At 45.5% G+C, this 26,363-nt stretch overlaps 1 protein-coding gene across 3 annotated transcripts in view; it reads right to left on the bottom strand.

Moving 5' to 3' along the window:
• Window positions 1–26,363, bottom strand: part of GRAMD1B (GRAM domain containing 1B) — a 296,128-nt gene that overhangs the window by 190,635 nt on the left and 79,130 nt on the right. The window contains exon 1 of one of the 3 annotated variants that reach the window (XM_049857566.1): window positions 11,704–12,777. The exons of 1 other annotated variant lie outside the window; for it this stretch is intronic. In XM_049857566.1, coding sequence (XP_049713523.1) covers window positions 11,704–12,077 — 374 coding nt within the window. In that variant the 5' untranslated portion in view covers window positions 12,078–12,777. Of the gene's footprint in view, window positions 1–11,703; window positions 12,778–26,363 lie in introns of those variants that run through there. One more of the 3 variants, XM_049857562.1, reaches the window with a different exon arrangement.

Raw genomic sequence — 26,363 nt, 5'->3', positions numbered from 1 at the left:
CATGAGAGATGATGTGACGATTAAGATTATGTGTCAACTTGGCTGGGCCATGATGCTCAGGGTTTTGGCAATCATATAATGTTGTGATCACTTCCTTGTTGAGATCTGATATGTGATCATCCCCGTGATGGGATCTGCTCTGAGTAGCCAATCAGTTGAAAGGGAGTTTCCTTGGGCATGTGGCCTGCATCCGAAAATAAGCAGACATTCTGACAAGGCTTGGGAGCTTTTGCTCATTCTGGATTCTGCAGCTGACTCCTGTTCATCTGACCTCTGGCTCTTGGGACTTGAGCTAGCAGCTTACCTTCGGTCTTACCTGCCGATCTTGCGATTCATCAATCTTCACGGCTTGTGAGCAAGAGCCCTGCTCTCCAATCTACAGATCTTGGGTTCATCAGTCCCTGCGGCTACGTGAATCAGAAGAAGCCTCTATCCTGCTTCAAAGACTTGGGACATTCCAGCCTCTACAACCATGTGAGCCATTTCCTTGATATAAATCTCTCTCTATATATATTTACACAATTTATTGGTATTGCTTCTCTAGAGAATCCAGCTTAAGACAGATGGTGATAGCCTAGAGAGGGCCATGGTTACAGAGATAAGACAGACTTGAAAAACATTCTCTCCAAAGGGAGGGAAGTCTTGTAAAATAGAGGAGTACTGATCTCCAATGTAAGAAATAGAGTGAGAAGAACTGGTTTGGAGAGAAAGATGATGAGTTCAATTATGGACAGACAAGATAAATTTTGAAGAGCATCCCGATGTAAATACCCATTAACCAGTTGGAGGTAGGAGCTTAAGACTTAGGAAAAAGATGAGGTCTGAAATATAAATGTGAGAGTCATCATGTAAGAATAATTAATGCCACAGTGGATAAAATAGCCTAAGGGTAGTACGTAGAGTCAGAAAAGCAGGAGGGGAGAGAAGGAGAAATAAGCAGCAGCAGGCTGGAGTAAGAACTCTAAGCAGACCAATACTAAAGGGACAGAGAGAGAAGAGGAGCCCACAAATTATAAAAACTAGGTTCAGTGCAGTTTCTCAGCACTCATCAAGGGACCAGAAAAATAACATCTCACATATAATCGAAGAAGCAACAAACCAGTGTTCCAGTTTACATTAACCAAAGCAGAAGACATGGAGTCCTCATACCCGAAACCAAACCTATTGCCATCAAGTCAATTCCAACTCATAGTGACCCTATAGGACAGAAGAGAAATGACCCATAGGGTTTCCAAGGCTGTAATCTTTATGGAAGCAGACATCTTTCTCAGTTTCAGACTTCTCGGTTTCCTCCCAGGTGAAATAACTTCACGAATCCCACCCACCGCAAAAACTGGTTTCTCTGAGGCAGATGCAGAACCCCATCAGAACCAACAATGAGTATTTTTAAAATATGAACTGTGGGCAAGCAGTGTAAGAGCCATGTTTAATATTTAGGAACTGTAGATGCTGACAGGTGGCAGCTGAGTGGGGGTGAACTCTAGGCCAAAGACCCTACTATCCTCTCCCTCCCAGTAGATCCTTTCCTGAGACCTATTATTTATTTTTGCTTTAGTGTGAATCCACATTCTACAGAAAGCACCTTTTATATGTTATCTCCTGCACTAGGCTGTGAGCTCCTCAAGGGAAAGGCTATGTGTGTATCCATCTTTCTGTCCCAAGTACAGCACAGCATCTGCCTCCTGGTAACCAGCAACCAGAATCAATTGCCACTGAGTTGACTCGGGCTCATGGTGACTCCATGTGTGTCAGAGGAGAACTGTGCTCTATAGAGTTTTCAATGGCTGATTCTCCAGAAACAGATGGCCAGGTCTTTCTTTTGAGGAGCCTCTGGGTAGATTTTGAACCTCCAACCTTTCAGTTGGTAGCTGAGCACCTTAACCATTTGTACCACCCGGGGACTCCTGCCTTCTCGTTGTTGTTGTTGTTAGTTGCCACTGAGTTCGCGGCAACCCAACGTGGGCAAAGTAGAACCGCTCCATAGGATTTTCAAGGCTATGACCTTTCAGAAGTAGACCACCAGGCCTATATTCTGAGGTATCTCTCGGTAGGTTCAAAATATCAATGATTAAGCACTTAGTTATGAAGCAAAAGCTTGGCAGTTCAAATCCACCCAGAGGTGCCAAGAAGAAAGGCCTGGCAATCTGTTTCCAAAAGGCCACAGCCATTGAAAAACCTATGGAGCACAGTTCTACTCGGACACACGTGAGTTGGACTGACTCAACAGCAACACTGAAGTATGAGAAGGACCTCTCCTGAGTTATCTACATTTTCAACCTAATCTCTCTGACTGTGAAACCAAGGGCATTATCAACTGATAAAGGCATTTTAGGAAGCAATCCAAAGCCTGGAGAAGACACTTCAGAGAGAGAGGAATCTTTCAGTGTTCCTAGGAACTTTCTGAATGGGCCAGCTACTTTCTACTCTGCTCATCTCAAGGGCTCTGTCTTTTAATGTATTTGGCTAACAATTTCACCGGTAAGTCTGCAGAGTTCACAGACCCCACCGGAGAACCAGTGAGGTCCAAGTAACTGCTAGTACAAAGTCAGGGCTCTCCTCAAAATCTGGAAGTGACAGCCCAAGTTACATATAATGAGTCTCTGAAGCCAGATTTTCAAAGGACGATGACCAGCTATTCTTCCATATTCACTATGGACAAAACAAAATGAGTTTGAAGTGTACCATGGGAGATTTCAGTTAGATCTTAGGTAGCCCTTTCTCAATAGTATGTGTTGAAAACATAGAGGTGACCAAGAGGTGGTGCAATCCTTTTTCCTGGGGATCTGCTTAAAAAATAGAAAAGATTTTCACGTGCCAGGAAGAGGTGGTTCATCACAGACAAAGATGATAGACAAAACACATATCATCATGCAAGTTAAGGGCAAACTGTTCCCTGGAGAAGCTCCACCCCGTTCAGAGTAACCTTTGTTGTTGTCATTGCACCCAACCCTGAGAATCCACAGAAAGGTCAGAAAGAGCTTCAGAGTGTAATGACCCAGCTAGAAAACAAATACTCGCCGGGTCAAGGCAGACTGCTCCAAGAGGTCAGCCTGGCACTAACTTGCATACTTGGGGCTTGGAGAACATAAGGATGAGGCTAAGTGGCACAAGCTCCTGAGAGAGGTCCTGCACCCATTTTGTAGAAGCATCTTACTCTAATGGCTCAGCTAGAAACAGTGCTTCAGAAATTCACTTTTTTTCCTTATTTTAGAGACTTCCCTGTCCTCAACCTACGAATCTATGCTCTCCCTTATCTTCTACAAGTGCAAGGTACAGAAGAACAGATGAAAGGGAAAAGAAGTCCCTGAACTAAAAAGAAAATCTGAATGAGGAAAAAGTACTGGAAGATAATACAGCAAAGATGCCAATGATTGGGTTAAACCTGGTGCCGTCAAGGCGATTTTAACTCATGGTGACCCATGTATTATAGAGTAGAACCGCTCCACAAGATTTTCTTGACTGTAATCTTTATGGAAGCAGATTGCCAGGACTTTCTTCTGCGGTGCTGCTGGGTGAGTCTGAACACCAACCTTTCCAGTTAGCAGCTGAGAGCAATTTGTTTGCACCACCCAGGGACCTTTTATGATTGGGTTAACAGGACAAAATTATGAACTTTTTTCCCTCTTCCCTTCTATCCAAAATTTTTAAGTTAGCTGGTCATTTTGCATGGCTGCTAACCAAAAGGTAGGCAGTTCAAATCTACCAATCGCCCCTTGGAAGCCCTATGGGGCAGTTCTCTTCTGTCCTATACGGTTGCTGTGAGTCGGAATTAACTCGACAGCAACAAGTTTGGTTTGGGTTTGGTCATTTTATTGTACACTCAATATTCATTGACTTTTATAATATAAAAATGATTTAGTTTAAGATAACAAGCTGGAGGGCCCTTGCAGAGTTTTACATATGTGTCATTGAACTAACGATCCATCATCATTCCACATTTTCCTAACATTGAGGCAAATATTACAGGGTTACCATCATCACCCATTCCCAGATTGGGTTCCCAGGTTAAATTCTTTCTCCACAATTGCCAAAGAAGGGAAAAAACAACTGGGTTATTCATTGTTTTTCTAGTCCTTCATGCAACCCACTCACTTCCTGGCTATATTTGCCAGTCAGAAGCAGCAAGGCCAAAAAGCCCTGTGGTCCGGTGATGGAGCTAAGAGGCACCTAGTGACATGCTAAACAGGGACCTTAAAAACAGGAGGATTTCTTAGAGATGTGAGAGGCTAGTTAGAAAGCGGCCTGAGTCCCAGCCCATAACTCCGCTCTGCCACTGTGACTTTCTGTGTCATGGGGTTTCTTTATCTCCCCGACAAATCAGGGCTGAACCAGAGTCCCACCCTGGTCACAGCATGCAGGAAGGATGCGGAAGAAAGGGTTTCACGCCACCTGATCAAAGAATGTATCAGCGCCTCAAGTGAAAATGCTATGGTTTTGTTTAGCGTGACAGAAAAATTTGGAAACAGTGGCCACGTTTGCGCAACGTGATGAACATAATTAATGTCACTGAAACGTATACGTTAAAAATGTTGAAATGGCAAATGTTCTGTTACACACACATTTACCACAATTTTTTTTTTTAATGTTGAAATGGCAAGTGTTATATACAGTGAAACCTGTGAGAGCCGGAACTCGACAGGACTGCCTTGTTTTTCCGGATCTCACAAGTTTTCCACCTTTGATAGGGTGCAGTCTTAACCACTTTTCTATCACTCTCTATTAGTGGAAAATATTTGTGTTTTCCTTCTCTGAGAGGTTTCTACCTTACACAGGTTCCGGCTTTCACAGGTTTTACTCTGTGTGTGTGTGTGTGTGTGTGTGTGTGTGTGTACGCGCACGTGCACCAGAACCTGGGTAAAGCAGAATAAAAAAAAGCCATGGTTTTCCTCATCCCTCTCTTCTTCCACCACTAGAGTCCGATATAAAGCACAGCCAAATTTTCCTGGTGATGATTTCAGACCACATATTTGAAACAAAAATCCAGACACAGAGTCTGAAAACAGAAAATAACATCTGAAACCAGGATTCTCTTTGAGAGATGGCCTGTGGCTGCCCAGAGTGTCATGGGCAGTGGCAGGCAACTCCCTGACATCTCTTCCACCAACTCAAAGCACCCCCATCCCGCCTCCCTTCTCCCACTTGAAAGCCCATATGTGATTTTCTGCTATGCATCCCTGATAGAAGCTTCACCATCTCCTCGGAGAATCACTGGCAGTCACCAGGAAAAGCTCATGGACCCCCAGGATATTTAAGAGCTGTGTCATTCCTTAACCCTCAGTGAGTCACCACACTGATGTGGGCTACAGAGAAAAGAATCCCGACAGGGAAAAGCCCCCATAAAAGCACTCAGATTTCATAAAACTCTTGTACACGCAGCAACCCTGCAATCATTTCCTGGCTCTGTGGGCCAGCCTGGCTCTGTATCGAAACTTGCTCGAGGGCCCAACAGCTTGTCCACTGGGGTCAGGAAGGAAATTCTCCACTGGCAGGTTAGCCACTCAGAGCTTTAATGAAAGGATTTGAGTTATCCTAGAAGCAATTATCAATGACCAGCATAGCAACTGGTAGATATATGGTGCCTGAGAGAAACGAAGTGGGCAGGGCAGAATTATCACCTGTTAATCTGTCCCCTGTCCTCCCAGTCTCTCTTGCCTGACACATAACTGGCACCCCCTGAGTGCATAACCACCATGGAAACTCTCAGAATACCAACTCGCACAGGCACCTGGCCAGTGGGAATCAGCCCACAGGACTCCACATAACCACATTCTCGGTTTCTACCAACTGTTTTAATCTGGAAACCACATCGACAGCCAAAGGAGCAGTTGCATGGAGGTCAGTCAGCATCCCTATCCCCTTCCACAGCACTGGCTTTCCCACATCCCCAATACCATTCTCCTCAGAGGCCTTCCTGTCCCCCTCACCTCGTTCCTACCTTCCTTCAGAACAGCCCCTCCACATCTACCCATTCTCAAACACCCAAGGGCCACTCATTTTCAGGCCCTGGGGAGGCAATACAGTGTAAAGAGCTCAGGCTTGGACTCAGAAGAACATGGTTCAAATCTCCACCCTGCTTCTTACTAGCTATCTAACCTGGAGCAGACTAATCTTAACTTCAGGTTCCCCATGAGGTAAAAGCTACCTCAGAGGGTTGTTGGGAGGATTAAAGGAAATAATGCATTTAAGGAGCTTAGGAGAAAACTTAGCACACAGTAAACCATGGTCCCTGCCTTCAGGGAACTATGGGTCTAGTAGAGGTTTTTGTTAATTAACCCTATCCAGGACTGATTACTTACTTAATCAAATCACGGGTCTCCTCTGCAACTGTGTGTTAAGAAAGAAGTGAGTTTTCTTCCTTCCACATTCCCTGTGCTTCTCATACGTGGCAAGGTACACTCAGGGCAGGGAGCGACGCAAAGAGTGACCAGCTGATGCAGGGCTAGTGGGGGGGACACATGGATGCACAGTCACCGGCTTCCTTGGAAGCTGAGCTGAAACCAGAGACAAGCTTCCTCCAGGGACAATTAACCAGTGAGTAAGGTATGCACCGGCTTACAGTCAGCGAGGTATAAAACCCAGTACACGGGCTTAATTGTGTTTACTTACTAATCTGTAGGGCACAGCTTAACATGGGTTTCACCACATCTCTGATTGTGTACTACAGATTAGTAAGTAAGCACAAGTAAGCCTGCGCGTACCCTGCTTATTGGGTAATCCGTCCCTCCAAAGGTAAGAGGATGAGGAATCAAGATAAATATCCCAAGGATGTAGACTCATTACCTGCAAAGCCATATGCCAGCTCCAGAGAGGTACCACTAGCCCACCAGGCAGAGAGAAGTGCTACCAGGAGACAGATGTGTAGTCAAACAGAAACCCTGAGGCTCCAGGTTGTTGCCAGCCTGCTGGACCATGAGCCATCTGACAGGTCGGCCCATTATACAGAATAGGGCACTGAACAGGCAGGGGGAAAGGTGGTGCAAAAGGCAATAATACAGAGGTCACCATGCGGAGAGAAGCAGAGAGGTGTTTCTGTGTCCCCTGGAAAGAGAGGCTGCAGTAAACCACCTGCACCAACTCACTTGCCCCTAGTCAGCTTCCCCGCCCCCCTCCAGGGGACGACAGTCATTTGAGACTATCTGAGAGGACACGGCTCAGTCTGATTTCTAACTTATCTCCATAATCCAACAGGTCTGAGAGGGGCTCCGGTCCTCAGCTGACGTTTTGAACAACCCCCACAACAGGCTATGGCCAAGGGATTTAGGGAGACGTGCAGGTACTAATTCCAAGAGCTCGCTCCATCAACTTCAGCCTACATTCACTGAGCTCAGAGGGCAAACAAGGCCAGCAAGAAATTATGCCATCTTAGGGTAAAGGGCGGATAAAACAATTCCCAGGCAGACCACTCACCTAGGCACCACAAGGCTTCTGACCTCTGTCTTTCCAGGCTGCCACCCAGCTCACACAGAACACCAACAATCATCTTCCTCAAATACCACTCTCTCCCAGGTTCTGAAACCTACAATGGCTCCCCACTGAGGTGAACTCTCTGTTTATAAAGCACTCTGTATACAGGGTCTCAATACATCTTTGTTGACTGACTAATTGAAGATCAAATTCCTCAGCATAAATCACAACCAGTCTGTTGGCCCATCAGCTTGCCATCCTCATTTTCCCACATTCCACAACAAACCACACTTGGTCATCCCTCCATCCCCATCTTAAGTCAATGCACCTTAGACTGCTCTCACCAAGAGTATTTGGCCCCCCTTCAAAACTCACCTCTGGAGTTACCTCCTCCAGGAAATTTTCCCTCACTCATGAATAAGGGGAAACCCTGTGGATGTAGTGGTTAAGAGCTATGGCTGCTAACCAAAAGGTCAGCAGTTCAAATCCCCCAGGCACTCCTTGGAAACCCTATGGGGCAGTTCTACTCTGTCCTATAGGGTTGCTATGGGTCGGAATTGACTCGATGGCAGTGGGTTTTTGTTTTTTTGTTTTTTCATGAATAAGGAGAATTCCATTCCAAACAGAAAAGGAAAAAGAATCATTCATCTACTCATTATTACTACATTCATCAACACACACACTTATGGATCACCACGACAGGGCACATACACTGCCAGGCAGTGAGGATACAAACAAACAAGTCAAGATTGGACTTGCAGTATTTCAGTGCTGTCCTCTTGTGTCCTTGGACCCCCAAGTCCTCTCACCATGACTTTACCTCTTTCGTAGTGCTGTGGAGAACAATGAAGTCTCCTGATTCTCTCTATATTTTCAATTTTGCACAGGGGCCCTCTTGGCCCCCTGCCCTCCACCACATCAGAGAGAACCCTAGGCAAGCCTGAAAGATGTTTTTCTCTGTTTCAGAGAGGTGGATTTGGGGGAGGGGAACAGGTAGAGGAAAGCTACCCTGCAGGGCCTGGTATGCTAATCCCCCGCTAATTCAGCCCAGAGAAGAGCTGTCTTCCAATCATCATTTCCAAACAGTGTAATGCTGAGAAGTCCCAGGTGCTGCCCCATGACACGTGAGTATGTAACCACATATTCTCAAGCACACATCCACTCCATGTGAGCCACTCAACATAATAATGCCAATAACCCTTCGCTCTTGAATAGCAAGGGAAAGTTTATCAAACGTGTTCACATGTGCTACTCTTTAGATCAGGAAGGTGAAACTCAGAGAACAAACTGGAGTCCGAGATTCCGTAGCTGATAAATGACAAAACTCAAATTTAAACCTAAGTCTCCTGACTTTGAAGGCCAACAATCTTCGCATTCTACTGCCTCCAAATGCCAGACTCATCTTGAGCAATCTTGCTGGGCATTTACAAGGACCGATTCACCTTATTGCTTCTTTTCTTTTTAAGAAGTCTTCCATTTTCAAGGCCAAAGAATGACAGATTTTCGTTTTAGCCACAATCCAGACTGATTCCAAAATTAGACAGTAAAACACAGTGGCCAAGAGCAGAGATTTGAGTCAGACCAATCTTTTTCTACATATATACATATATCCTACTAATCCAAGGAGCTATCATTTAGAATAACTGCCTCAAACTATACCTAAACTCCCCCAAAAAACAAATCCATTGCTATCGAGTCAATTCCGACTCATAGCGACCCTATAGGACAGAGTAGAACTACCCCGCAGAGTTTCCAAGACTGTAAATCTTCACGGAGGCAGACTGCCACATCTTTCTCCCCCAGAGCAGCTGGTGGGTTCGAATCACCTACCATTTGGTTAACAGGTGAGCCCTTAACCACTGCACCACTAAGGCTTCTAAACTACACCTAACCCGTAACAAACCCACAGCCCCATAGGGTTTCCAAGGAGCAGCTGGTGGATTCGAACTGCTGACCTTTTGGTTAGCAGCCATAGCTCTCAACCACTGTGCCACCAGGGCTCCAAACCATACCTAGGAAATGAAAATCCTTTCTGCTTTTAAGAATATGTCCCTTACACTAACAAAAAGGAAGATTCCATCTCACTCTTCGACAACCCTTAAAACCAGGAACCAAACCAAAAACCAAACTCACTGCCATCGAGTCAATTCCAACTCGTAGCGACCCTACAGGACAGAGTAGAACTACCCCATAGAGTTTCCAAGGAGCACCTGGCAGATTTGAACTGCTGGCTCTTGGTTAGCAGCTGTAGCACTTAACCACTATGTCACCAGGGTTTCCCAAAACCAGGAAAGGCTCCCTTAGATCTAGCCGAATCCACCTTTATTCCCACCCCAGATGGTGATACAAGACTCATGTCCCCATATTTTGCCCTCAGTGTGCATGGGGTCACCAGGAGTCAGCAGCTGACCCAACAGCAGCTAACAACAACACACGGCAGAATCTCAAGACCAACTAGGGGTCTCTGATAGTTGTTTCCCTCTACGCAAAAGGCAGCAGAATGAACTACCAGAACAGAAGGAATTGTTAAATCCAAGGTCCACGAAAAACTCCAGAACAAAGGTCTAGATCCGGTCCTGGGGGTGGAGCCAGGTCCAGTCACTGCCACCAGAAAAGAGAAACCTTTGAAGGCTGAGAATGCTATCTCCTGCATTACATAGCTTGATTATTCAGCGTCTCCCTCAAAGACACATGGCTCCCCGTTTCTTTTGCCTTCGCTCATATTGTTCCTCTGGTCTCATCTCATGCCCCTGACCTCATTCTTGTCCTGATGTTTTGTATTACCTATGTGTATTTTTCACGGTTCAGGCCTCTTACTCCCAGAAGTCTTTCCCAGCTTCTCCAGGGTTCTTGTACAATCAGTACCACGTGGCAGAATATTTGTCTCCCTATGGTTCCATGTTCTCAACAGGAAACTCACATGTCTTAATTTCTTGTACATCTATCCTCCCACCCTCCTTCTCAATTTCCACATCCCCTCACTCTATCCAACCCTCCCCTACACTGTACTCAACGACCATCATCACTCAGCTGGTACCAGACAGAGCTCACAAGAACATTCAATAAAGACTTGAACTGAAATGAATGAAACTGAATGGAAGGGGAGGAGGCCCAGGGAAGGTAGATAACAGCTCAGTTGCCCCAGCCAAGAACACAAACAACTCTTGCTGAATGTCTGGGCCAGTGAGTCTAAAAGCATTTGGCATCAGTGAGCCAGTGAGGAACTCTCCAGCTAGGTAGGTCTGGCTCAAACACTACTCCCTGAAGCACTACTGTGGCCAAGGCTGTGTGAAGCTGCCCTCTGGTTTTCTATACCAATCCTCTGTCCCCAGAAAACTAACTTTCCCTGCTATTCTTTTTTCTTATTTTTTAGTTGTATTTTAGATGAAGGTTTATAGAACAAATTAGTTTCTCATTAAACAACACAACCCCATGAAGTGTCAACACTTTCCCTTTTTCAACCTTGGGTTCCCCATACCAGCTTTCCTGTCCTCTCCTGCTTTCTCATCCTTGCCCCTGGGCTGGTGTGCCCATTTAGTCTCATTTTTTTTATGGGCCTGTCTTTGGCTGAAGGGCGAACCTCAGAAGTGACTTCAACTCTGAGTTAAAAAGGTGTCTGGGGGCCATACTCTCCACATTTCTCCCCTGCTATTCTGATGCCACATTTGCCCACTGAAAAAAAGCAGCTAGTACAAAGTCTTGGGGTGGACAAGACCTAGATGTGGCTCACTCAACGTGAGCACCTCACCAGCTCTTCTACACATGGAAGCCAGGAAGCACGACCAAATACAAATAACAGAAGTGGAAATGGAATTCAGGAACATAAGTTTAAGTGGAGGAGCCTCGTAACCTCTCTCACCTTCTATCTCTATCTGCAAAATGGGAATAATAATTACACCCACCTCAGTGTTTTCGAGAATTAAATATGGAGATAACGGTGAAGTGCTCAGTAGAGGGTTCCGCACATGGTAAGGGCTCAAAAGTACTAGCTGCTCCTATTTTTATTATTTACTTTGTCGTGAGGATCAAATGTGATGGGCTGCTGCGTGAAGCCCCATGTAAATGTGTTGTATGATATGAAGTCACTGGCCCCCGGTACTGGGTTGGAGAAATGAGTGACAAGTGTGGAGGCTCAGTCTTCCCCGAGCTCTTGCACAGGCACAGCGTCTGAGGCGGACCCTGGGGAAGGGCTCCTGGGTTCCTCCCGAGGTTTCCGTTTACCATGCCCTGGGGCCCTGGACGGCTCAGGGTGGAGGCAGAGGGAAGGGGAAGGAGGCTGCGGGCGGAACACGGACATACCTGCTTTCACTGCACTCTTTCCGCTCCCTGACCCTCAGCCACTTGCGGAGGAGGAAGCGCTTTCGGCGCGGGGAAGCGCTGGGTGTGGAGCAGTTGGACCACGGTGTGTCCTCGTCGCTGGAGGGCGTAATCTCGATGGACGGCAGCTGCAGAAACTCCTTGCCAGGGGCCAAGACGCTGGGCAAGTCCCGGGCCAGCCCGGCCTCCAGGCTCTGCTCCTGCACGTTCTTCATACGGCGCATCTTGAAGCGCCGGCGCCTGAGCGTGGGGGTCGACGAGCTGGACCAGGCCGGGCTGCCCTCGGGTGCGGCCTGCGCCTCGGACACCTGCAGGGCGGGCAGCTGCAGGCTCTCCATCATGTTGGCCGCCGGCATGGGTCCCCGTCGCTCCGAGCTCTCTCTGCGCTCTCTGCAAGCAGTCTAGCTCCGGTCGCTGCCTTCCGCTCCCCACCCCCGGCCCGCGGCACACACGTCCCTCTCACGTTAGCAAGCACACGCTCGAGCTGCGCGAAGAACAACTAAGTTCCTTGTCCCAGGGCGCCGCGAGGAAGCACAGGCAGGGGGCGCGGCGCGGCGCGGGGTCGCCGGGAGTCCAACTTTCTGTGCAGAAATCTCCCGCTGTCAGCGTCGGCTCGCCCCGGCCGCCGCCCGAAAGGCGACCCCGGCTCGGCGGGAGCCGCCTGCCAGCCACTGGCAGCCCTCCTGGGGCTCCCCTCGCGCGCCCGGTTGTTTTTCTTCCGCTGCTCTCCCTCGCTCGCTTGCGTCTTTGCCTTAGCGGGACTCGGCGGCCAGGCCCCAAGGGGCGGCTCAGCAAACTCAGCGGTTTGCACTCGGCAGACCGGGTTGGGGAGCTGGCTTCGCGCTGCAGGGAGGTAGAGAGCAGGAGGAAGAGACAGAGGGAGGAGGGAGAGAGAGAGGAAACGAGACACTAGATAAAAACAAAAAAGGAGGAGCAGCGGGGGGAGCTCGGAGAGGGTGAAGGTAGGTCACTTCAGACCCGAAAGGGCAGGCACAGGAGGCAGCAGCCGCGAGTTTGACTGTACACGGAATCCCGTGGGGAGGGGCTCTACCTCCGAGTGAGGGCTGCTCCAATCAGCCTAATGAAACGAGATCACAAACCAAACTTTCTCAAAGCCATGATTGGCCAGGCAGCTCCCATTAGTCCACCCTCCTACTTCTTCCTTTTGGGGGAGGGGGGGGTCAATGAATTCAGTCCACACTCTGCCAAGCTATACACGATACAGGGCTGAGGAAAAACTATGGGATTTTTCGGCTGAATTTCTTCTCCTAAGAAAGATGCTTTCTTTGAATTATTTGGGGTGCAGGTGAGGGGATAGGAGCCTTGAGCATAGTCAGGAGAACTCAAGAATCCTGAAGGCTGCTTCCAAAATGACAAGCTGAGATGGGGAGAACAGCTCTCCTGTGCAATAAGCTGAGGACACCAGACATGACGTACAGAGAAAAGACAGACAATAGGATCTGAGAGACACAAGACACACAGAAGTAGTGAGGAAAAGAGACTGAACCCTGTACATCTTGAGTGACCCTGTCAATACCACAGCCCCACCCCAACCAAAGAGTGATTAGGGGAGGATGAGCACCCACAAGGAAATGCTACCCAACAAAGCCCCCTGGGAGTTGAGTGTACCCGTTTACATTCCTGGGGGCTGGTTCAATTCTGTTTATGCCTGCAAAGAGCAGGGAACTGGTCACAAAAATCCTAGTGTCATAAAACCTGGAAAGGCAGGGTCAGCCCCAATAGTATTCTCAGATGGGCTGAACCACTCACTCTCCAGACTGAAGTATTGCCCTAAGGGATTGGCCCTATTACCGAGCCATGTTTCTGAGGCACTCTCTGTTGGGACTGAGTGTCTACAGCAGAGATGTATCACCTGTTCTCTGGCCTCCCCAGCTCAGGGCATTTGCCTCTCCAGTAAGTCCTGCATAAGCGGACCAGGTAAAGCAGGTAACTTTCAAATAGATCAGGAGGAACACAAACCTTGAGTGAAAAAGAAAAAAGCAAAAGAACACACCAATATGGCCACAATCTAATTCACCTACTCCTCTTCGCACCTCTCTGAGTACAATTTCTGTTTGTAAGCTTATGCCCAGCTTCTGTGCCAAGACGAAGGTCATGGGAATGGTTCACAAGCATCCGAGACTGAGGCAAAGTCCATAAGAATTTAGGCCATAAGAATTTACCGCAAGAAAATATGCCCCTGCAGTTCAGCAAGATGCCAAGTGTGACAGCTCCGAACTTGACACCTGTGGGGGACTCCTGGCATCCTGACATTACACAACCTCCAAGAGGCAAGGCAGTCTTGCTTGGGGACAAAAATACTGTGTGAGAAAACCAAAGCCATGCCCACCCATAAGCTAGTCCCCAGAATACCACCCCCCGGTGTTGCTGACTCTTCTCCAGATCCGGCCACTGGCACCCTCAGGGGTGGTTTGGTATCACTCTATTTTAACTCCCGGAAGAGGCATGGAAAGGAGAAACCCCTTCACCTCAGGTGTCAGGCCTGGTGAGGAGAACACCCCTTCCGGTCCTGGGAATGCTGAGACGGCTGGGCTGTAACTCCAGACTTAGGGATCCGGAGCTAGTCCAAGGATCCACACAGAGTGGTTCACTGCCATGGACTTCCTCCAAGTAATTTCCCAATTCAAGGCAACTGCCTACTGGGCAGGTTGTGGAAGTAGGAGCCCCAGGTCTTGGGTGTTTAAAAGGAGAAAAGGAGCTGGGACACTAGAGTTTACGTGGAGGCAAAAAAAAAAAGAAAAAAGAGGGCCCAGGTCTAGAAAACAAGGACCAGAAGATTCCGAAGGCATTTTGGGGAAAGGGAGGCTCACCAAAGATAGCAGTCCCTTTTCAGCTTATTGGAAGCACTCTGAATTTAAATGTTTGCGTCTTAAAAGGAAGAAAAGCCTCCAGCTCCTCTTTCCACACACATCTCTCAAGCCACTTTCCCCACCTAGGATAGAATGAGACCTAAAGTCCTATGAGATTTAATTTAAGCCTTGGACACAGCAGTGGCTGAGAATGATCATTTACATTTCACCTAGCCTGAGGGAAAATCTCCAAACTAAATCTGAAATGGTCTCCCTTGGCTGGGAAGCAGATTCCCAAAGCACCTCAAGTCCCTGGTACTGGTCTGGCCCACTTCTACCTACAGAGCCCTTCTTTCCATCAAGCCATCACCTTTTCGTTCACTAAAAGCCCAGCTGGTTCTGTTCACTTGTTTACTGTGGCACTATCGAGTAAGACAATAAGGAGGGCAGTGTCTTGAAAAGTGAAACGCCCTTCAACTGTAAGCCATCATTACTGTTAAGACTATAATAAGCTTGTTGAGGAAGAACTATGTTTCTCCTTTTGATTTTCTACAGTATCCTGTGCTTTTTATTTAGATAGATGATATAGATAGATAGACAGATGATACAGATAGATGATATAGATAGATGATAGACGGATGATAGATAGATAAATGATAGGCAGACAGATAGATAGATAGATGCCATTGAGTTGACTCTGACTCATGGCAATCGCATATACAACAGAATAAAATGTTGCCTGGTCCTTCGTCATCCTCACAATCACCAGTATGTTCTAGCTCATTGTTTCCGCTACTGTGCCAATTACCTCACCTTTAAATTTTTTGAAAGGGCTTTCATACATAATATTTTATCTTTCCAGTAATACGAAGAATGAAGTAGAACAGACATTATCAGCCCCATTTTATAACTGATGAAAGTGAGAAAGGATTCAGTAATTTATCCACGGTCACGGAGCAGATCAGAACTTGAACCGGGACTTCCGAAGCCAGTTAGAGGCCACCAAAATCTTATCAAATGCATCAGCTCTGGAAAGCAAGTCTCCGGGAACACCAGAATTTTACCAGCCCCGACTTCAGTTGGGTATACCATGAAATTACATCTAACCATTCAATCCCATCAGTTATTTTACAGGTGGGAAATAGAAGCTCAGAGTTTTGAAAAACAATTTCTTAAAGCAGCTGGTCTCAGGGGGTCAGAACCAAAGTGTTTTTCCATGACCCCCTTCAGAATCTCAGCCACTGCATTTTCTCCCTAACATGCCCCCACCCCCACCTCCACTTCTCATTCATAGTTGGCTCTCATGGACTCCACTGTTCCCTGGAAAACTGACCTTACCTCTCTCTGGCCCCCCAGACAGGTGGTAGCCCAAGCAACCAGCCTCCCCTTCCCTAACTCAGCAGCCAGGCCTCTGACTTTAAATGAAAGGAGCTCATATTACCAAGCAACTGTTGTTTATTCTCAGCTGTTTGGCTCCGTTTTCCTACAGATACAAGATACCCAACACCTGTCTATTACTCCTGGAGACCCACAAATGACATAGCCCATTACTCAGCCAAAACTTCCTGGAGGGAACTTCAGTGAAAAATAGCATATGTGAGGCTACGTTTCTCCGGGTGCACATCCAAGTGAAATAAGGTGGAATGCCTCAGCACCCACTGGCCACACCCTTCCCACTTGCCCCAGGTGGGTGCCAAGGGAGGCAACCCCAGAGAGCACACACAGGACTATCCACGCCAGCACCGCTGCTACGAAGTTGGGACCCAGAGTCTGTCTTCCCGCACGGCATTCAAAATGGCCAAACACACAGGAAGTGACCCAAGTGCAAGGGGAAAAACAGCAGGCAGTGGGCACACGTGAAGTGGAACTTGTTGCTCGCAGGGAAGCTGGGAACACTAGTAGAAATGTGAGTGCAATGTTATTAACTGTCTTCAAAGACAAAATGAAGGATGGCCAGATATTCTTCTCTAGCTTTCTCTGTTGCCAAGCAAGAAGAAATGAGCTTGTGCAGACCGCAGAGTGGGAGATCCAGGTTAGGTGATAAACTTTTACCGAGGGTAAGGCTGGTTAAAGACTGGAATGCATGACCAAGTAGGGTTACAGAGTGGATTTCTCTGCAGATCTTTAAAGGTAACCACAGCCTCCTTAGAGGCAAGAAGGAGAGTCTCTCTTAAAGGTCCGGTTCTAGCCCTACCACTGTGGATCTCTAAAGCCCAGACTCTTTCTCTTTAAAAGCAATTCACTTATACCTAAAATGAAGCCTATTTGAACCAAAACATTTCTGGCCACAGGCATTTTAATTACTGGACAATAAACACCTCTCTGAAGCCCATAAAAAACCCAAAGCAACTGCCTTCCAGTTGATTCCGACTCATGGTGACCCCATGTGTTGCAGAGTAAAACTGTGTTCCATAGGGTTTTCAAAGCTGTGACCTTTTGGAAACAGAGCACCAGGCCTTTCTTCCAATGTGCCTGTGTGCAGGTTGGAACCGCCAACCTTTCTGTTAGTAATTGAGCAGTTAACCATTTGTGTGACCAGGGACTCTCCCTGAAGCCCATAAACAGCTTTAATATTTTGCAAGGAGAAATAGAAGTTGGGATCAATCACTAGAGAGGTGATGGGCAAGGAACCAGCAGGGAAGGGGAGGATGGGGCAGAAGAAAACATTGGAGAGAATGAGCTTAAGCCCCTTCCCGTCTATCTCTTCTATTCCTTTCACGAATCCCTACCTCATTTCCCCACGGAGGAGTTAGCTTCTCAAGCAGGATCAGAGAAAACTGCAGTAAATGCGTGGTTAGAAACAGAGGAAGAAAGAGGAGGCTACTGCAGCTAAATACAACCTAAATAAAAACCACGGTTGACCAGCCACCACATCCAGCTTCACCTTCTGAAGCAAAAGGGAGAAAAAGCTACAAGACTTTCATGGCTTCTCAGCTCCTGAGGACAGAGCCCTGGCAAGTGCGCTCAGCTGTAGGGAATGCACAAGGTCTCTGTTGGCAGGGGCCAGGGTGAGCAATGACGTCACCTCAGGAGAAGGACTGTCACCAGATAAGCCTGCCTGGTTTAATTGCTCATCAAAAGGCTTAGGGGTCAAAGAAGAATGTTTTTCACAGCATGTGGCTGCCTCTGTTCTTGACACCAGGATATCAAGGCACAAACAGACATCATTTCCTATCCTCTAAATCTTACAAGGACGGTCATTGTGCAAGCCACAGCTGGAAAGGAATTCTTGAGGTCACTGCATGCATCCCCTTGCCTCCCGTTCCATGGAAGGCAAGTGGCATGCTTTGGATTTGTTGTTGTCAGCTGCTGTCAAGTTAGCCCCCTATAACCGGTTGAGGATCGGATCATTGTGATCCGTTTTCGTGGCTGATTTCAGAAGTAGATTGCCAGGTTCAGTAGCAGAATTCTCACCTCCCATGCAGGAGACCCAGGTTCCATTCACAGTCAAAGCACTTCATGTACAGGTACCACCCATCGCATTGGAGGCTGGTGTGTTGCTCTGACGCACAACAGGTTTCAGTGGAGCTTCTAAACTAAGATAGACTAGGAAGAATGGCCTGATGATGCTCTGGATAGTTGGCTACTTTCCTCAGAAGCTTCCCCAAATACAAACAGCCACTACACACTATAGATTAAGTGTGCAGACACAGAGCCACTCTATCTGAGTCTAAGGCCTCTCTCTACCACTTAATAGCTGTTTGATTTTGCATAAGTTACTTAACTTCTCCACGTCTCGGTTTTCTCCTCTGTAAAATCAAGATAATTAATAGCAGCTCCCTCCTGGGGCTCTTGCGAGCGTGAAATGAGTTGATACGCGTTTTAAGGGCACTTAGAATTGTCCTTGGCACACAGTCAGTGCTCTATAAATGTTATCCATAGTTAGATCTAATTAAGTCTCCTTTATAATACCCTGGTTGGGAAACAGAACTGTTTGTTTTGATTTTCAGTTCAGTTTACCTCTACAAGTAGTTGTTAAGCTGAAGCACTGTGTAAGGCTTCTTACTGGGTAAGAGCTCAAGATACAGCAAGATGAATAAGACATGGTTGGTGCCTTAGTACATACATCCAGCGAGGCAGAATTAATTAAGTGCAAAACATATGTGCAAACAACATGTGAGTGGAAAGACTGATCAGTTTTAACTGGAGAAAAAGAAGTAGTCCAGGCAGGCTTTCTGGAGGAAGTGGTATTTAAGTCAAGCCTTGAAGTATGGATGGATGAACAGGGCATTCTGGAACAAGGGACCAGCGTGAGCAAATGCACTAAGGTGTGACAACTCATGGAGAGTTTTGAAAATAGGGAAAGATAAGTCAAAGCATGTGGAGATGAGGCTGCACAGACAAGAGGATCAGATTATGAAGAGTGTTTAAAGTTAGATTTTATTCTTGAGACAAAGGAACCTATTCAGGGTTTTTTGTTGTTGTTTTTTTTTTTGGAGGGGGGAGGGAGGTAATATTATCAACCTGTATTTGAGAACATCAACCCTAGTGAGAGTGTGAAATATGTACTGGAGATGCACAAGGTGAAGGCAGAGGCCAATTAGAAGGCTGTCATTCATTCAACCCATGTTTTTGGAAAATTGTCTATATGCAGGGGAGAGATGGAGGAAGTCTGAATTCGGGCATGAGAAAAACACGGAATAAGAGGAAATGGCAAGGAAAAGAAGAACACTACGAAGATTTATTCATAGAGTGAGTTGGAAGAAAACCAAGAGAGGGCAATGATTCGGAAGTCGAGGGAGGAAAGGAGGCAACATTTATAGAACAGCTACTCCAAGCCAGGCACTGTGCTAAGCGCTTCACACAGAAATCCCACCTGACCCTCCCAACAACGCTGAGACACACCTATGGCCCATCTTAGAATAATGTGAAGTTTTCAAAGGCAACTTGCCCAAGTTCACACGGCTAGCAAGTGGAATTTGTGTACACATTGAAACCAGGGTCTCTCGACTCTAAAACCCATGCTTTTTCAATTATACCACATTTCTAAAAGATAAATGCCAAATGCAGCTGTAATGAAGGCAGGCAGGATGAAGACTGAGATAGTTCCATTAGTGTTTGTAATTGGGTCATTGATGACCTCCGAGAGAACAATTTCAGTAGAGTGGCAAGAGAAGGAATGAGAATGCAAAAGGTTAAAGCGTAAGCGGAGGATGAATAAATGGAAGTTGCAAGATTAGACTGCTCTTTCCAGAAATTTGGCAGTGAAAGAAATGAGAGACACTTCTTCATTCTCTAATAGTAACCGCACATCTACTATGTGCTAAGAACTTGGAGTTAGAGTGGTGAACAGGAGTGTGAGAGAGAGAAAAAAGAGAACAGGAAAAGAGAAAGAAAAAAAGAAGAGGAAAGAAAAGAACAAAAAGAAAAGGGACTTGGGGGTGGGGATAAGGGGTTTGTTTTTTAAAAAGTCTGCGTGTGTGTGTGCTTTATTGTCAGCAGATGTTATGTTTCAGAGGAACAAAACGTGACTGTATGATTATGTATTTAAAATACAGTTCTGCCTATATCTGCTAAGAAAATTGAAGCTTGGTGGTGTACCTGGTAATCTAGCAGATCAATCAAAAAGTATTTCATAGGCCCAGACTCTCGGCATAGCCTAATACTGGGTACTGTGAAGGATTTCTGCAAAGTTTCTTGCAAAACTATTCATTTACTCCTAAAAAAAAAAAAAAATTTTTTTTTTGAAGGCTTATCAGAAATGACCCTGACTGCAGAAAGAAAGAAGGTAAAAAAATAAAAATGACCCTGCCTCCAGTTGTTTCAAGTCTGCTAGGCAGGAGGTAGGGAGGACAGAAAACCAACTCAGAACTACAACTTGGTAAGAAAAACCACTTCAGTAGAAATGTATACAAAATGCAGTGTGACCACAGAGGGTAAAGCTCCTGGTCCAAAGAGAACATTGTAGAGGACACAGTACTTAGCTGAGGTCTGGAAGCTAACAGAGGAGTTTTCCAAGTAGCTAAGAGGGACATGTTTCCAGGCAGATGGAGCCATATGTGCAAAGGCACTGAGGCATGTGAGAGCATGGTGTGTTCTTGGAAAGAGAACCGTTTGACTGGAGCATAATGTTCAGTTGGGTGAGGGGTGAGTGGATAGAAATTATATCTACTATAAATCTTCCTTCATTCACTCATTCAACATATATTTATTGACCACACTATGTTCTAAAAAACTAGAAAACAGGAGTGCACAAAGGGAACTCTGTTCCCTCAAGGAGCTTATATTCTACTGATCACAAAATTCCAGCATGATAGAAGAGAGATTCCAAGATCTGGCCCAACTGTCATTTTAGCTCCACTGTTCATTCCATTTTACCGATTAGAAAATTGAGGCCCAGGATGGTCACATACTTTTACTAAGATCCGATACTGAAAAGGTAAGAACTCACAGATTACAAAGGGCTTTGCGTGCAAAGACCAAGACAGAAAGAGCTGGAAGCTTAACACCCTCAAAGTGAAGGGCTATATCTAAGGCTCGAGGAAATCATTCCTTTTAAGAAACCCTGGTGGTATGGTGGTTAAGTGCTACAGCTGCTAACCAAAGGGCTGGTAATTCGAATCTGCCAGGCGCTCCTTGCGAACTCTATGGGGCAGTTTTACTCTGTCCTATAGGGTCACTATGAGTCGGAATCGACTCAATGGCCCTGGGTTTGGTTTTTAGTTTTGTTAAGTGCTAAAGCAATCACTTTAGGTCTTTATTTCTGACAGGAACTCAGGCCATCCCACCTCGCCAAATCAGTAAACAGTAGCCGCCTTTTCAGACAAGCAATCCAAGGCCCAGAGAAGTAGAAATGTTTGAGCTGTGTGCTCCTCCAGTTGCTTCTAAAGTTGAAGAAAACTGTGATCACTTATTATCTTGAGATATAATACTGAAACTATTTAAGTCAGACCAGAAGCAGTTGCCTGGTGGGTTCTGATGGGAAATGACAGCGTGTTTGCCAAGCACCAGAGGAATATGAAGCCTTAACATACAATTACAAGTTAAAAAAAAAAAAAGACACAGGAAGGCTGGAGTCAATGGAGGATTTTCATTGGTTCCCCCTGTCATCCAGCTCTGGGCAACCATACCATCTGCACCATGCGTCGTTTATCTTTCTGCAGGAAATGCATCTGCAGGCGGCAATTGTAAATAATTCATTCCTATGAATTCTGCATTTGGCGTGAGCTCTTGCCTCAATGAAAGGCACACTATCAGATGTCCTCACTATTCGGGAATAGTCTGTTTTGCCTCTGCTCTGGCTGCACTCTACCCTGGAACTGTCCCTAGTGGCCAACTCTTGTGCAGGTATTCCTCTGCCCCCGCGCTTCTAGAAGCTATGAGGCTCTGGACCACTGCTCTCCCAATTCACCTCCACTCAGTGACTGCGCAGTATTTTAAATACTCCAAAATCAGGATTTGGGATTGGTCATACAAGATGATCTCTAATGTCTCTACTGTAGCTCTCAGAGTCCGTGTAGTGGAAGGATTTACTTTGCTTTAAGCATGGTGTAAGAAAATCTAGAGTTAAAAAATGTATGAGTCAGGAATGACTATTCACAAAACACAAATCGTTTATTTTACAAAAGAGATTCATTAAAGTAAACGGTTTCTTTAACACATATAAACAACTTTAATTCAACTTACAAACTTGAGTAAGGCACACCCTACAAGGAAGGCAGCTATTGAAAAACTGAGCATTAAAATGGACATGAGACATGGTGCTGGATGCAGAATGACCTTGTTTCTCTGTATTTCCAGGAAAAGAAAAGAGCTTCATTTCCTATAGCCTAGGCTATTCCCTGGATGTAAGGTGGTACCTGTGGCAGACTTATTAGCTCTGCCTGACAATGAAAAAATTTATGAGCAAAAGACTTTCCATACTAGAACAAAGAACACCAAAGACACAAGGTAATTATGAGCCCAAGAGACAGAAAGGTCCACATAAACCAGAGACTGCATCAGCCTGAGACCAGAAGAACTAGACGCTGCCCGGCTACAACCAATGACTGCCCTGACAGGGAACACAACAGAGAACCCCCGAAGGAGCAGGAGAGCAGTGGGATGCAGACCTCAAATTCTCATAAAAAGACCAGACTTAATGGTCTGACTGAGACTAGAAGGGCCCCGGAGGTCATGGTCCCCAGACCTTCTGTTAGCCCAAGACAAGGACCATTCCCAAAGCCAACTCTTCAGACAGGGATTGGACTGGACTCTAAGATAGAAAATGATGCTGGCAAGGAGTGAGCTTCTTGGCTCAAGTAGACACATCAGACTATATGGGCAGCTCCTGTCTGGAGAGGGGATGAGAAGGCAGAAGCTGGCTGAATGGGCACGAAAATAGAGGGTAGAGAGTAGGAGTGTACTGTCTCATTAGGGGGAGAGCAACTAGGAGCATAGAGCAAGGACTACATAAGTTTTTGTATGAGAGACTGACTTCATTTGTAAACTTTCACTTAAAGCACAATAAAAATTAAAAAAAAAAAGACTTTCCTTAGGTGATAGAATTATAGGCCTGGAAGAAATAGTAGACATTTAGTAGCTATTTAGCTCATCCTTCCTCCATCTTGACCCACCCAAGTTCACAGATGAGAAACTGAGGCACGGAAAGATAAATCTTAGACCGAGGTCAAAAGACTGGCACTGAAATTATTTTGTAAATCAAACATCTCATGGTCAAGCTTACTAACTTTCAGTATTACCTTGGAGGTAGTATTTTGACCTTACCACCACCCATCTGTCAGTTTTTCATTCTGTGGTAGCTTTCATGTTACCGTGATAGTAGAAGCTACGCTATCAGTGTTTTGAATACCAGCAGGATCACCAGTGGTGGTGGTGGATGGGTTTCAGTGAAGCTTCCAGACTAAGACAGACTATGAAAAAAGGCCTGGTGATCTACTTCCAAAAATCAGCCAATGAAAACCTAAGGATCACAACAGAATACTGTCCAATATAGTGGTGGAAGATGCAAACATACCAATGACCATGAAGATGGAACAGCACCTGGCAACATCTTATTCCGTTATTCATACATACGGTTACCATGAGTCAGAGTCAACTTGATGGCAACTAACAACAACATTTTGACCCCAAAGAATAAATAAAAAACAAACTGCACTTAGGAGTCTAACATTCACTCTGCTTTTGTCCACATAGATTCTGTGCACGTTTAATTCCCTCAGAAGCGCACACAGAACAAGAAGTTAACCAAACACAAACACCTCTCTAGAACTAATCCCAACATGTGAACATTTAGATTTGCACAAAAGATACAATAGGATGGTGATTTGCTTTTGGAAAGGCCTTTTTGCTGTAAAAAAAAAAACAATTTGCTTTACACAAATAGAATTCCTTTATGTGGGAAATTCCCCCTACGGCATTTTAAATATGACTTGATTTATATACACCCTTGCAAGAACACCACTACTTAATATCCGTAAATCATCAACTTGCCTGCTCTTACCCCAGTTCAAAGCAAATATATAGGACTTGAACCAATTAAAATATAACTGCTTCAGCCAGGCATAGATTGGAAATGTTTCAATGTTCTAAGAATTTTCAGATTCACCTAAGACAGTGAGCCAGGAGCTGCATTTTTCTACTTAAACCTCATAATAGTCCTATAAGCAAAATGTCACTTTTCCCATTTCAGAGATGAGGAAACTGAGGCTCTGAGAAGATAAGATTACCAAAGTTGCGATTCAAACCTAGGCATTCCGAATCCAAAGCCACTTTTATCTCCACTTCACTGTGTTCCTCTAGTTCTACTTTCTGTAAAATATGGATTTCAGATGCCACTCAAACTGGTTCTCTCTGTCATTTTTCACAAAAAATCTTATTTGATTTCCCATTTGGTAAATAAATTAATATTCGGGATTACAATTCTAGAAACTGATACACTTAGTTTCCCAGTTTAATTTAGTCACCGTCTATTTGTTCCCTAACTAACTAAAACATACCACAAAGTTAACCCAAATTTCCTCGGGAGTTCCCATTGAATTCTAAATATTTTAAAAAGAAACACTATTTGAACTACTTAGCAGAATCTCCTTGCCAGAAATACTAGCAAGAAATACTTTTTTATGACTTGTTCAGGCCACATAAAGAGTTTCTCATTTATAACCAATAATGTAAACTCAGACCTAATCCCTAATTTTTACCAAAGCGTCTCTAATACCTCTTACCTGTTAAGAAGTCTACTTGTGAGTGGAAGGTGAGTCAGCAGGGCTCTGTAAATTCTGGTGCACCAAGGTTCCCCTTACAGAGGATTGTCAATACAATGCTCCAAACAGGGACTTCAAACACACAAAGGACAAAACGTCTGGCCTTTTACAAATGAGTCAGCCCAAGGCTCCACTAAGTTGGTTTGCTTAAAAGAAGGCTTGCCACCCCCTGCTGAAATAGTATCTTAGTGAAAAACTAAAAAGCCTTTCAAAGTAGCTTCTTTATGGTCTTACCATTTTAATTAAGCTTCCAAAGGTAGATCTAACTTGTTTCCAGGGCTTGGTAAAGCAATGGCTTAAATTGGGCTGGCCTGAGCAAAGTCTTCCTTCTTGAAGGCTTGGTCACATGGTCTCATTCTGTACAAATTGGCCCCTACATCCTTGGACCTTGGAACCAGGACATTAGGCCCCACCCCCACCATAATGAAACCTCCCCAGAGTAACTCCAAGAACAACCAGTCAGCACTCATTGGATCCATATGTCCTTCAGGCAGAGCCCTCTAGGATACTGCCAATCTAGGACACAGCCCTGCTTCTGTCTCACTTCTCTATCTCTCTCTCTCTCTGTGAAACACACACACGTAGACGTTCTTAGAGATCTCCCCACTCCCTTCCGGGACCAGATATCTAATGTTTGTATTGTTTTAGAAGAGATAACACTGTTCATTCAAAAATAAATGACAAGTTCCCCATCAATGGAGATGTTCAAGCAGAGACTGAACCTGCAGAGGACGTTCTCACCTTGCGGTTGAGACCAGGCGACCTCTGAGGATGGCTTCAGGTCTAAGATTCTATGAGTATTTCCACAGATGCTCTTGCTCTTCTAATTGTCTCCTTTTCTCCAAGAATCTCCTTGGTGTCCATTTAAATCAATCTTTCCTAGTATAAAAAAACCTCGGAGCAGTTTATCCGCACCTCCTGAGAACACATCATCCTCTGCCTTGTATCATAATTATTTCCCCAGGTGGCACAAATGGTTTGCACTTATCTACTAACCGAAAGGCTGGTGGTTCAAACCCACCCAGTGGCACCGAAAAGAAAGGCCTGGTGATCTGCTTCCGTAAAGGTTACAGTCAAAAAAAGTCCTAGGGTACTCACTTCTACTCTGTAACACATGGGGTTGCCATGACCCTGTTGTCATTGAGTAGATTCCAACTCATAGCGACCCTATAGGACAGAGTAGAACTGCCCCATAGAGTTTCCAAGGAGCACCTGGTGGATTCGAACTGTCGACCTTTTGGTTAGCAGCCATAGCACTTAACCACTATGCCACCAGGGTTTGCCATGAGTCGGAATCAACTCTACAGCAGTGGGTTTGGTATCATAATTATTGATATACATTTTCCACCTCCCCTCAGAATGTCGTTGCCATTAAGGCAGGATTTATGTCTCATTCATCTCTGTCATCTTGCTATCCAGCTCACTGCCTGCACCATGTATATGCTCAGTAAATGTTTGTGAATGAAGAAATGATGCAGCAGCAGGAAGGGAGGACACAGAACAGAGTTGTGAGGTTAAAAGAGACACCCAGTGCAATTAGTTTCCCAGCCTCAAACTCTCTAGAGATTGCTCCTTTATCATAATACCTCCTAGAGAAACGAAGATTGATGAATATGGTCGGTCCCAGCCT

This window comes from Elephas maximus, chromosome 17, assembly GCF_024166365.1.
Source record: "Elephas maximus indicus isolate mEleMax1 chromosome 17, mEleMax1 primary haplotype, whole genome shotgun sequence".
Lineage (NCBI taxonomy): Eukaryota > Metazoa > Chordata > Mammalia > Proboscidea > Elephantidae > Elephas > Elephas maximus.
The sequence above is the reverse complement of the archived record's forward strand: the minus strand, read 5'-3'. Positions and strand labels throughout refer to the sequence as shown.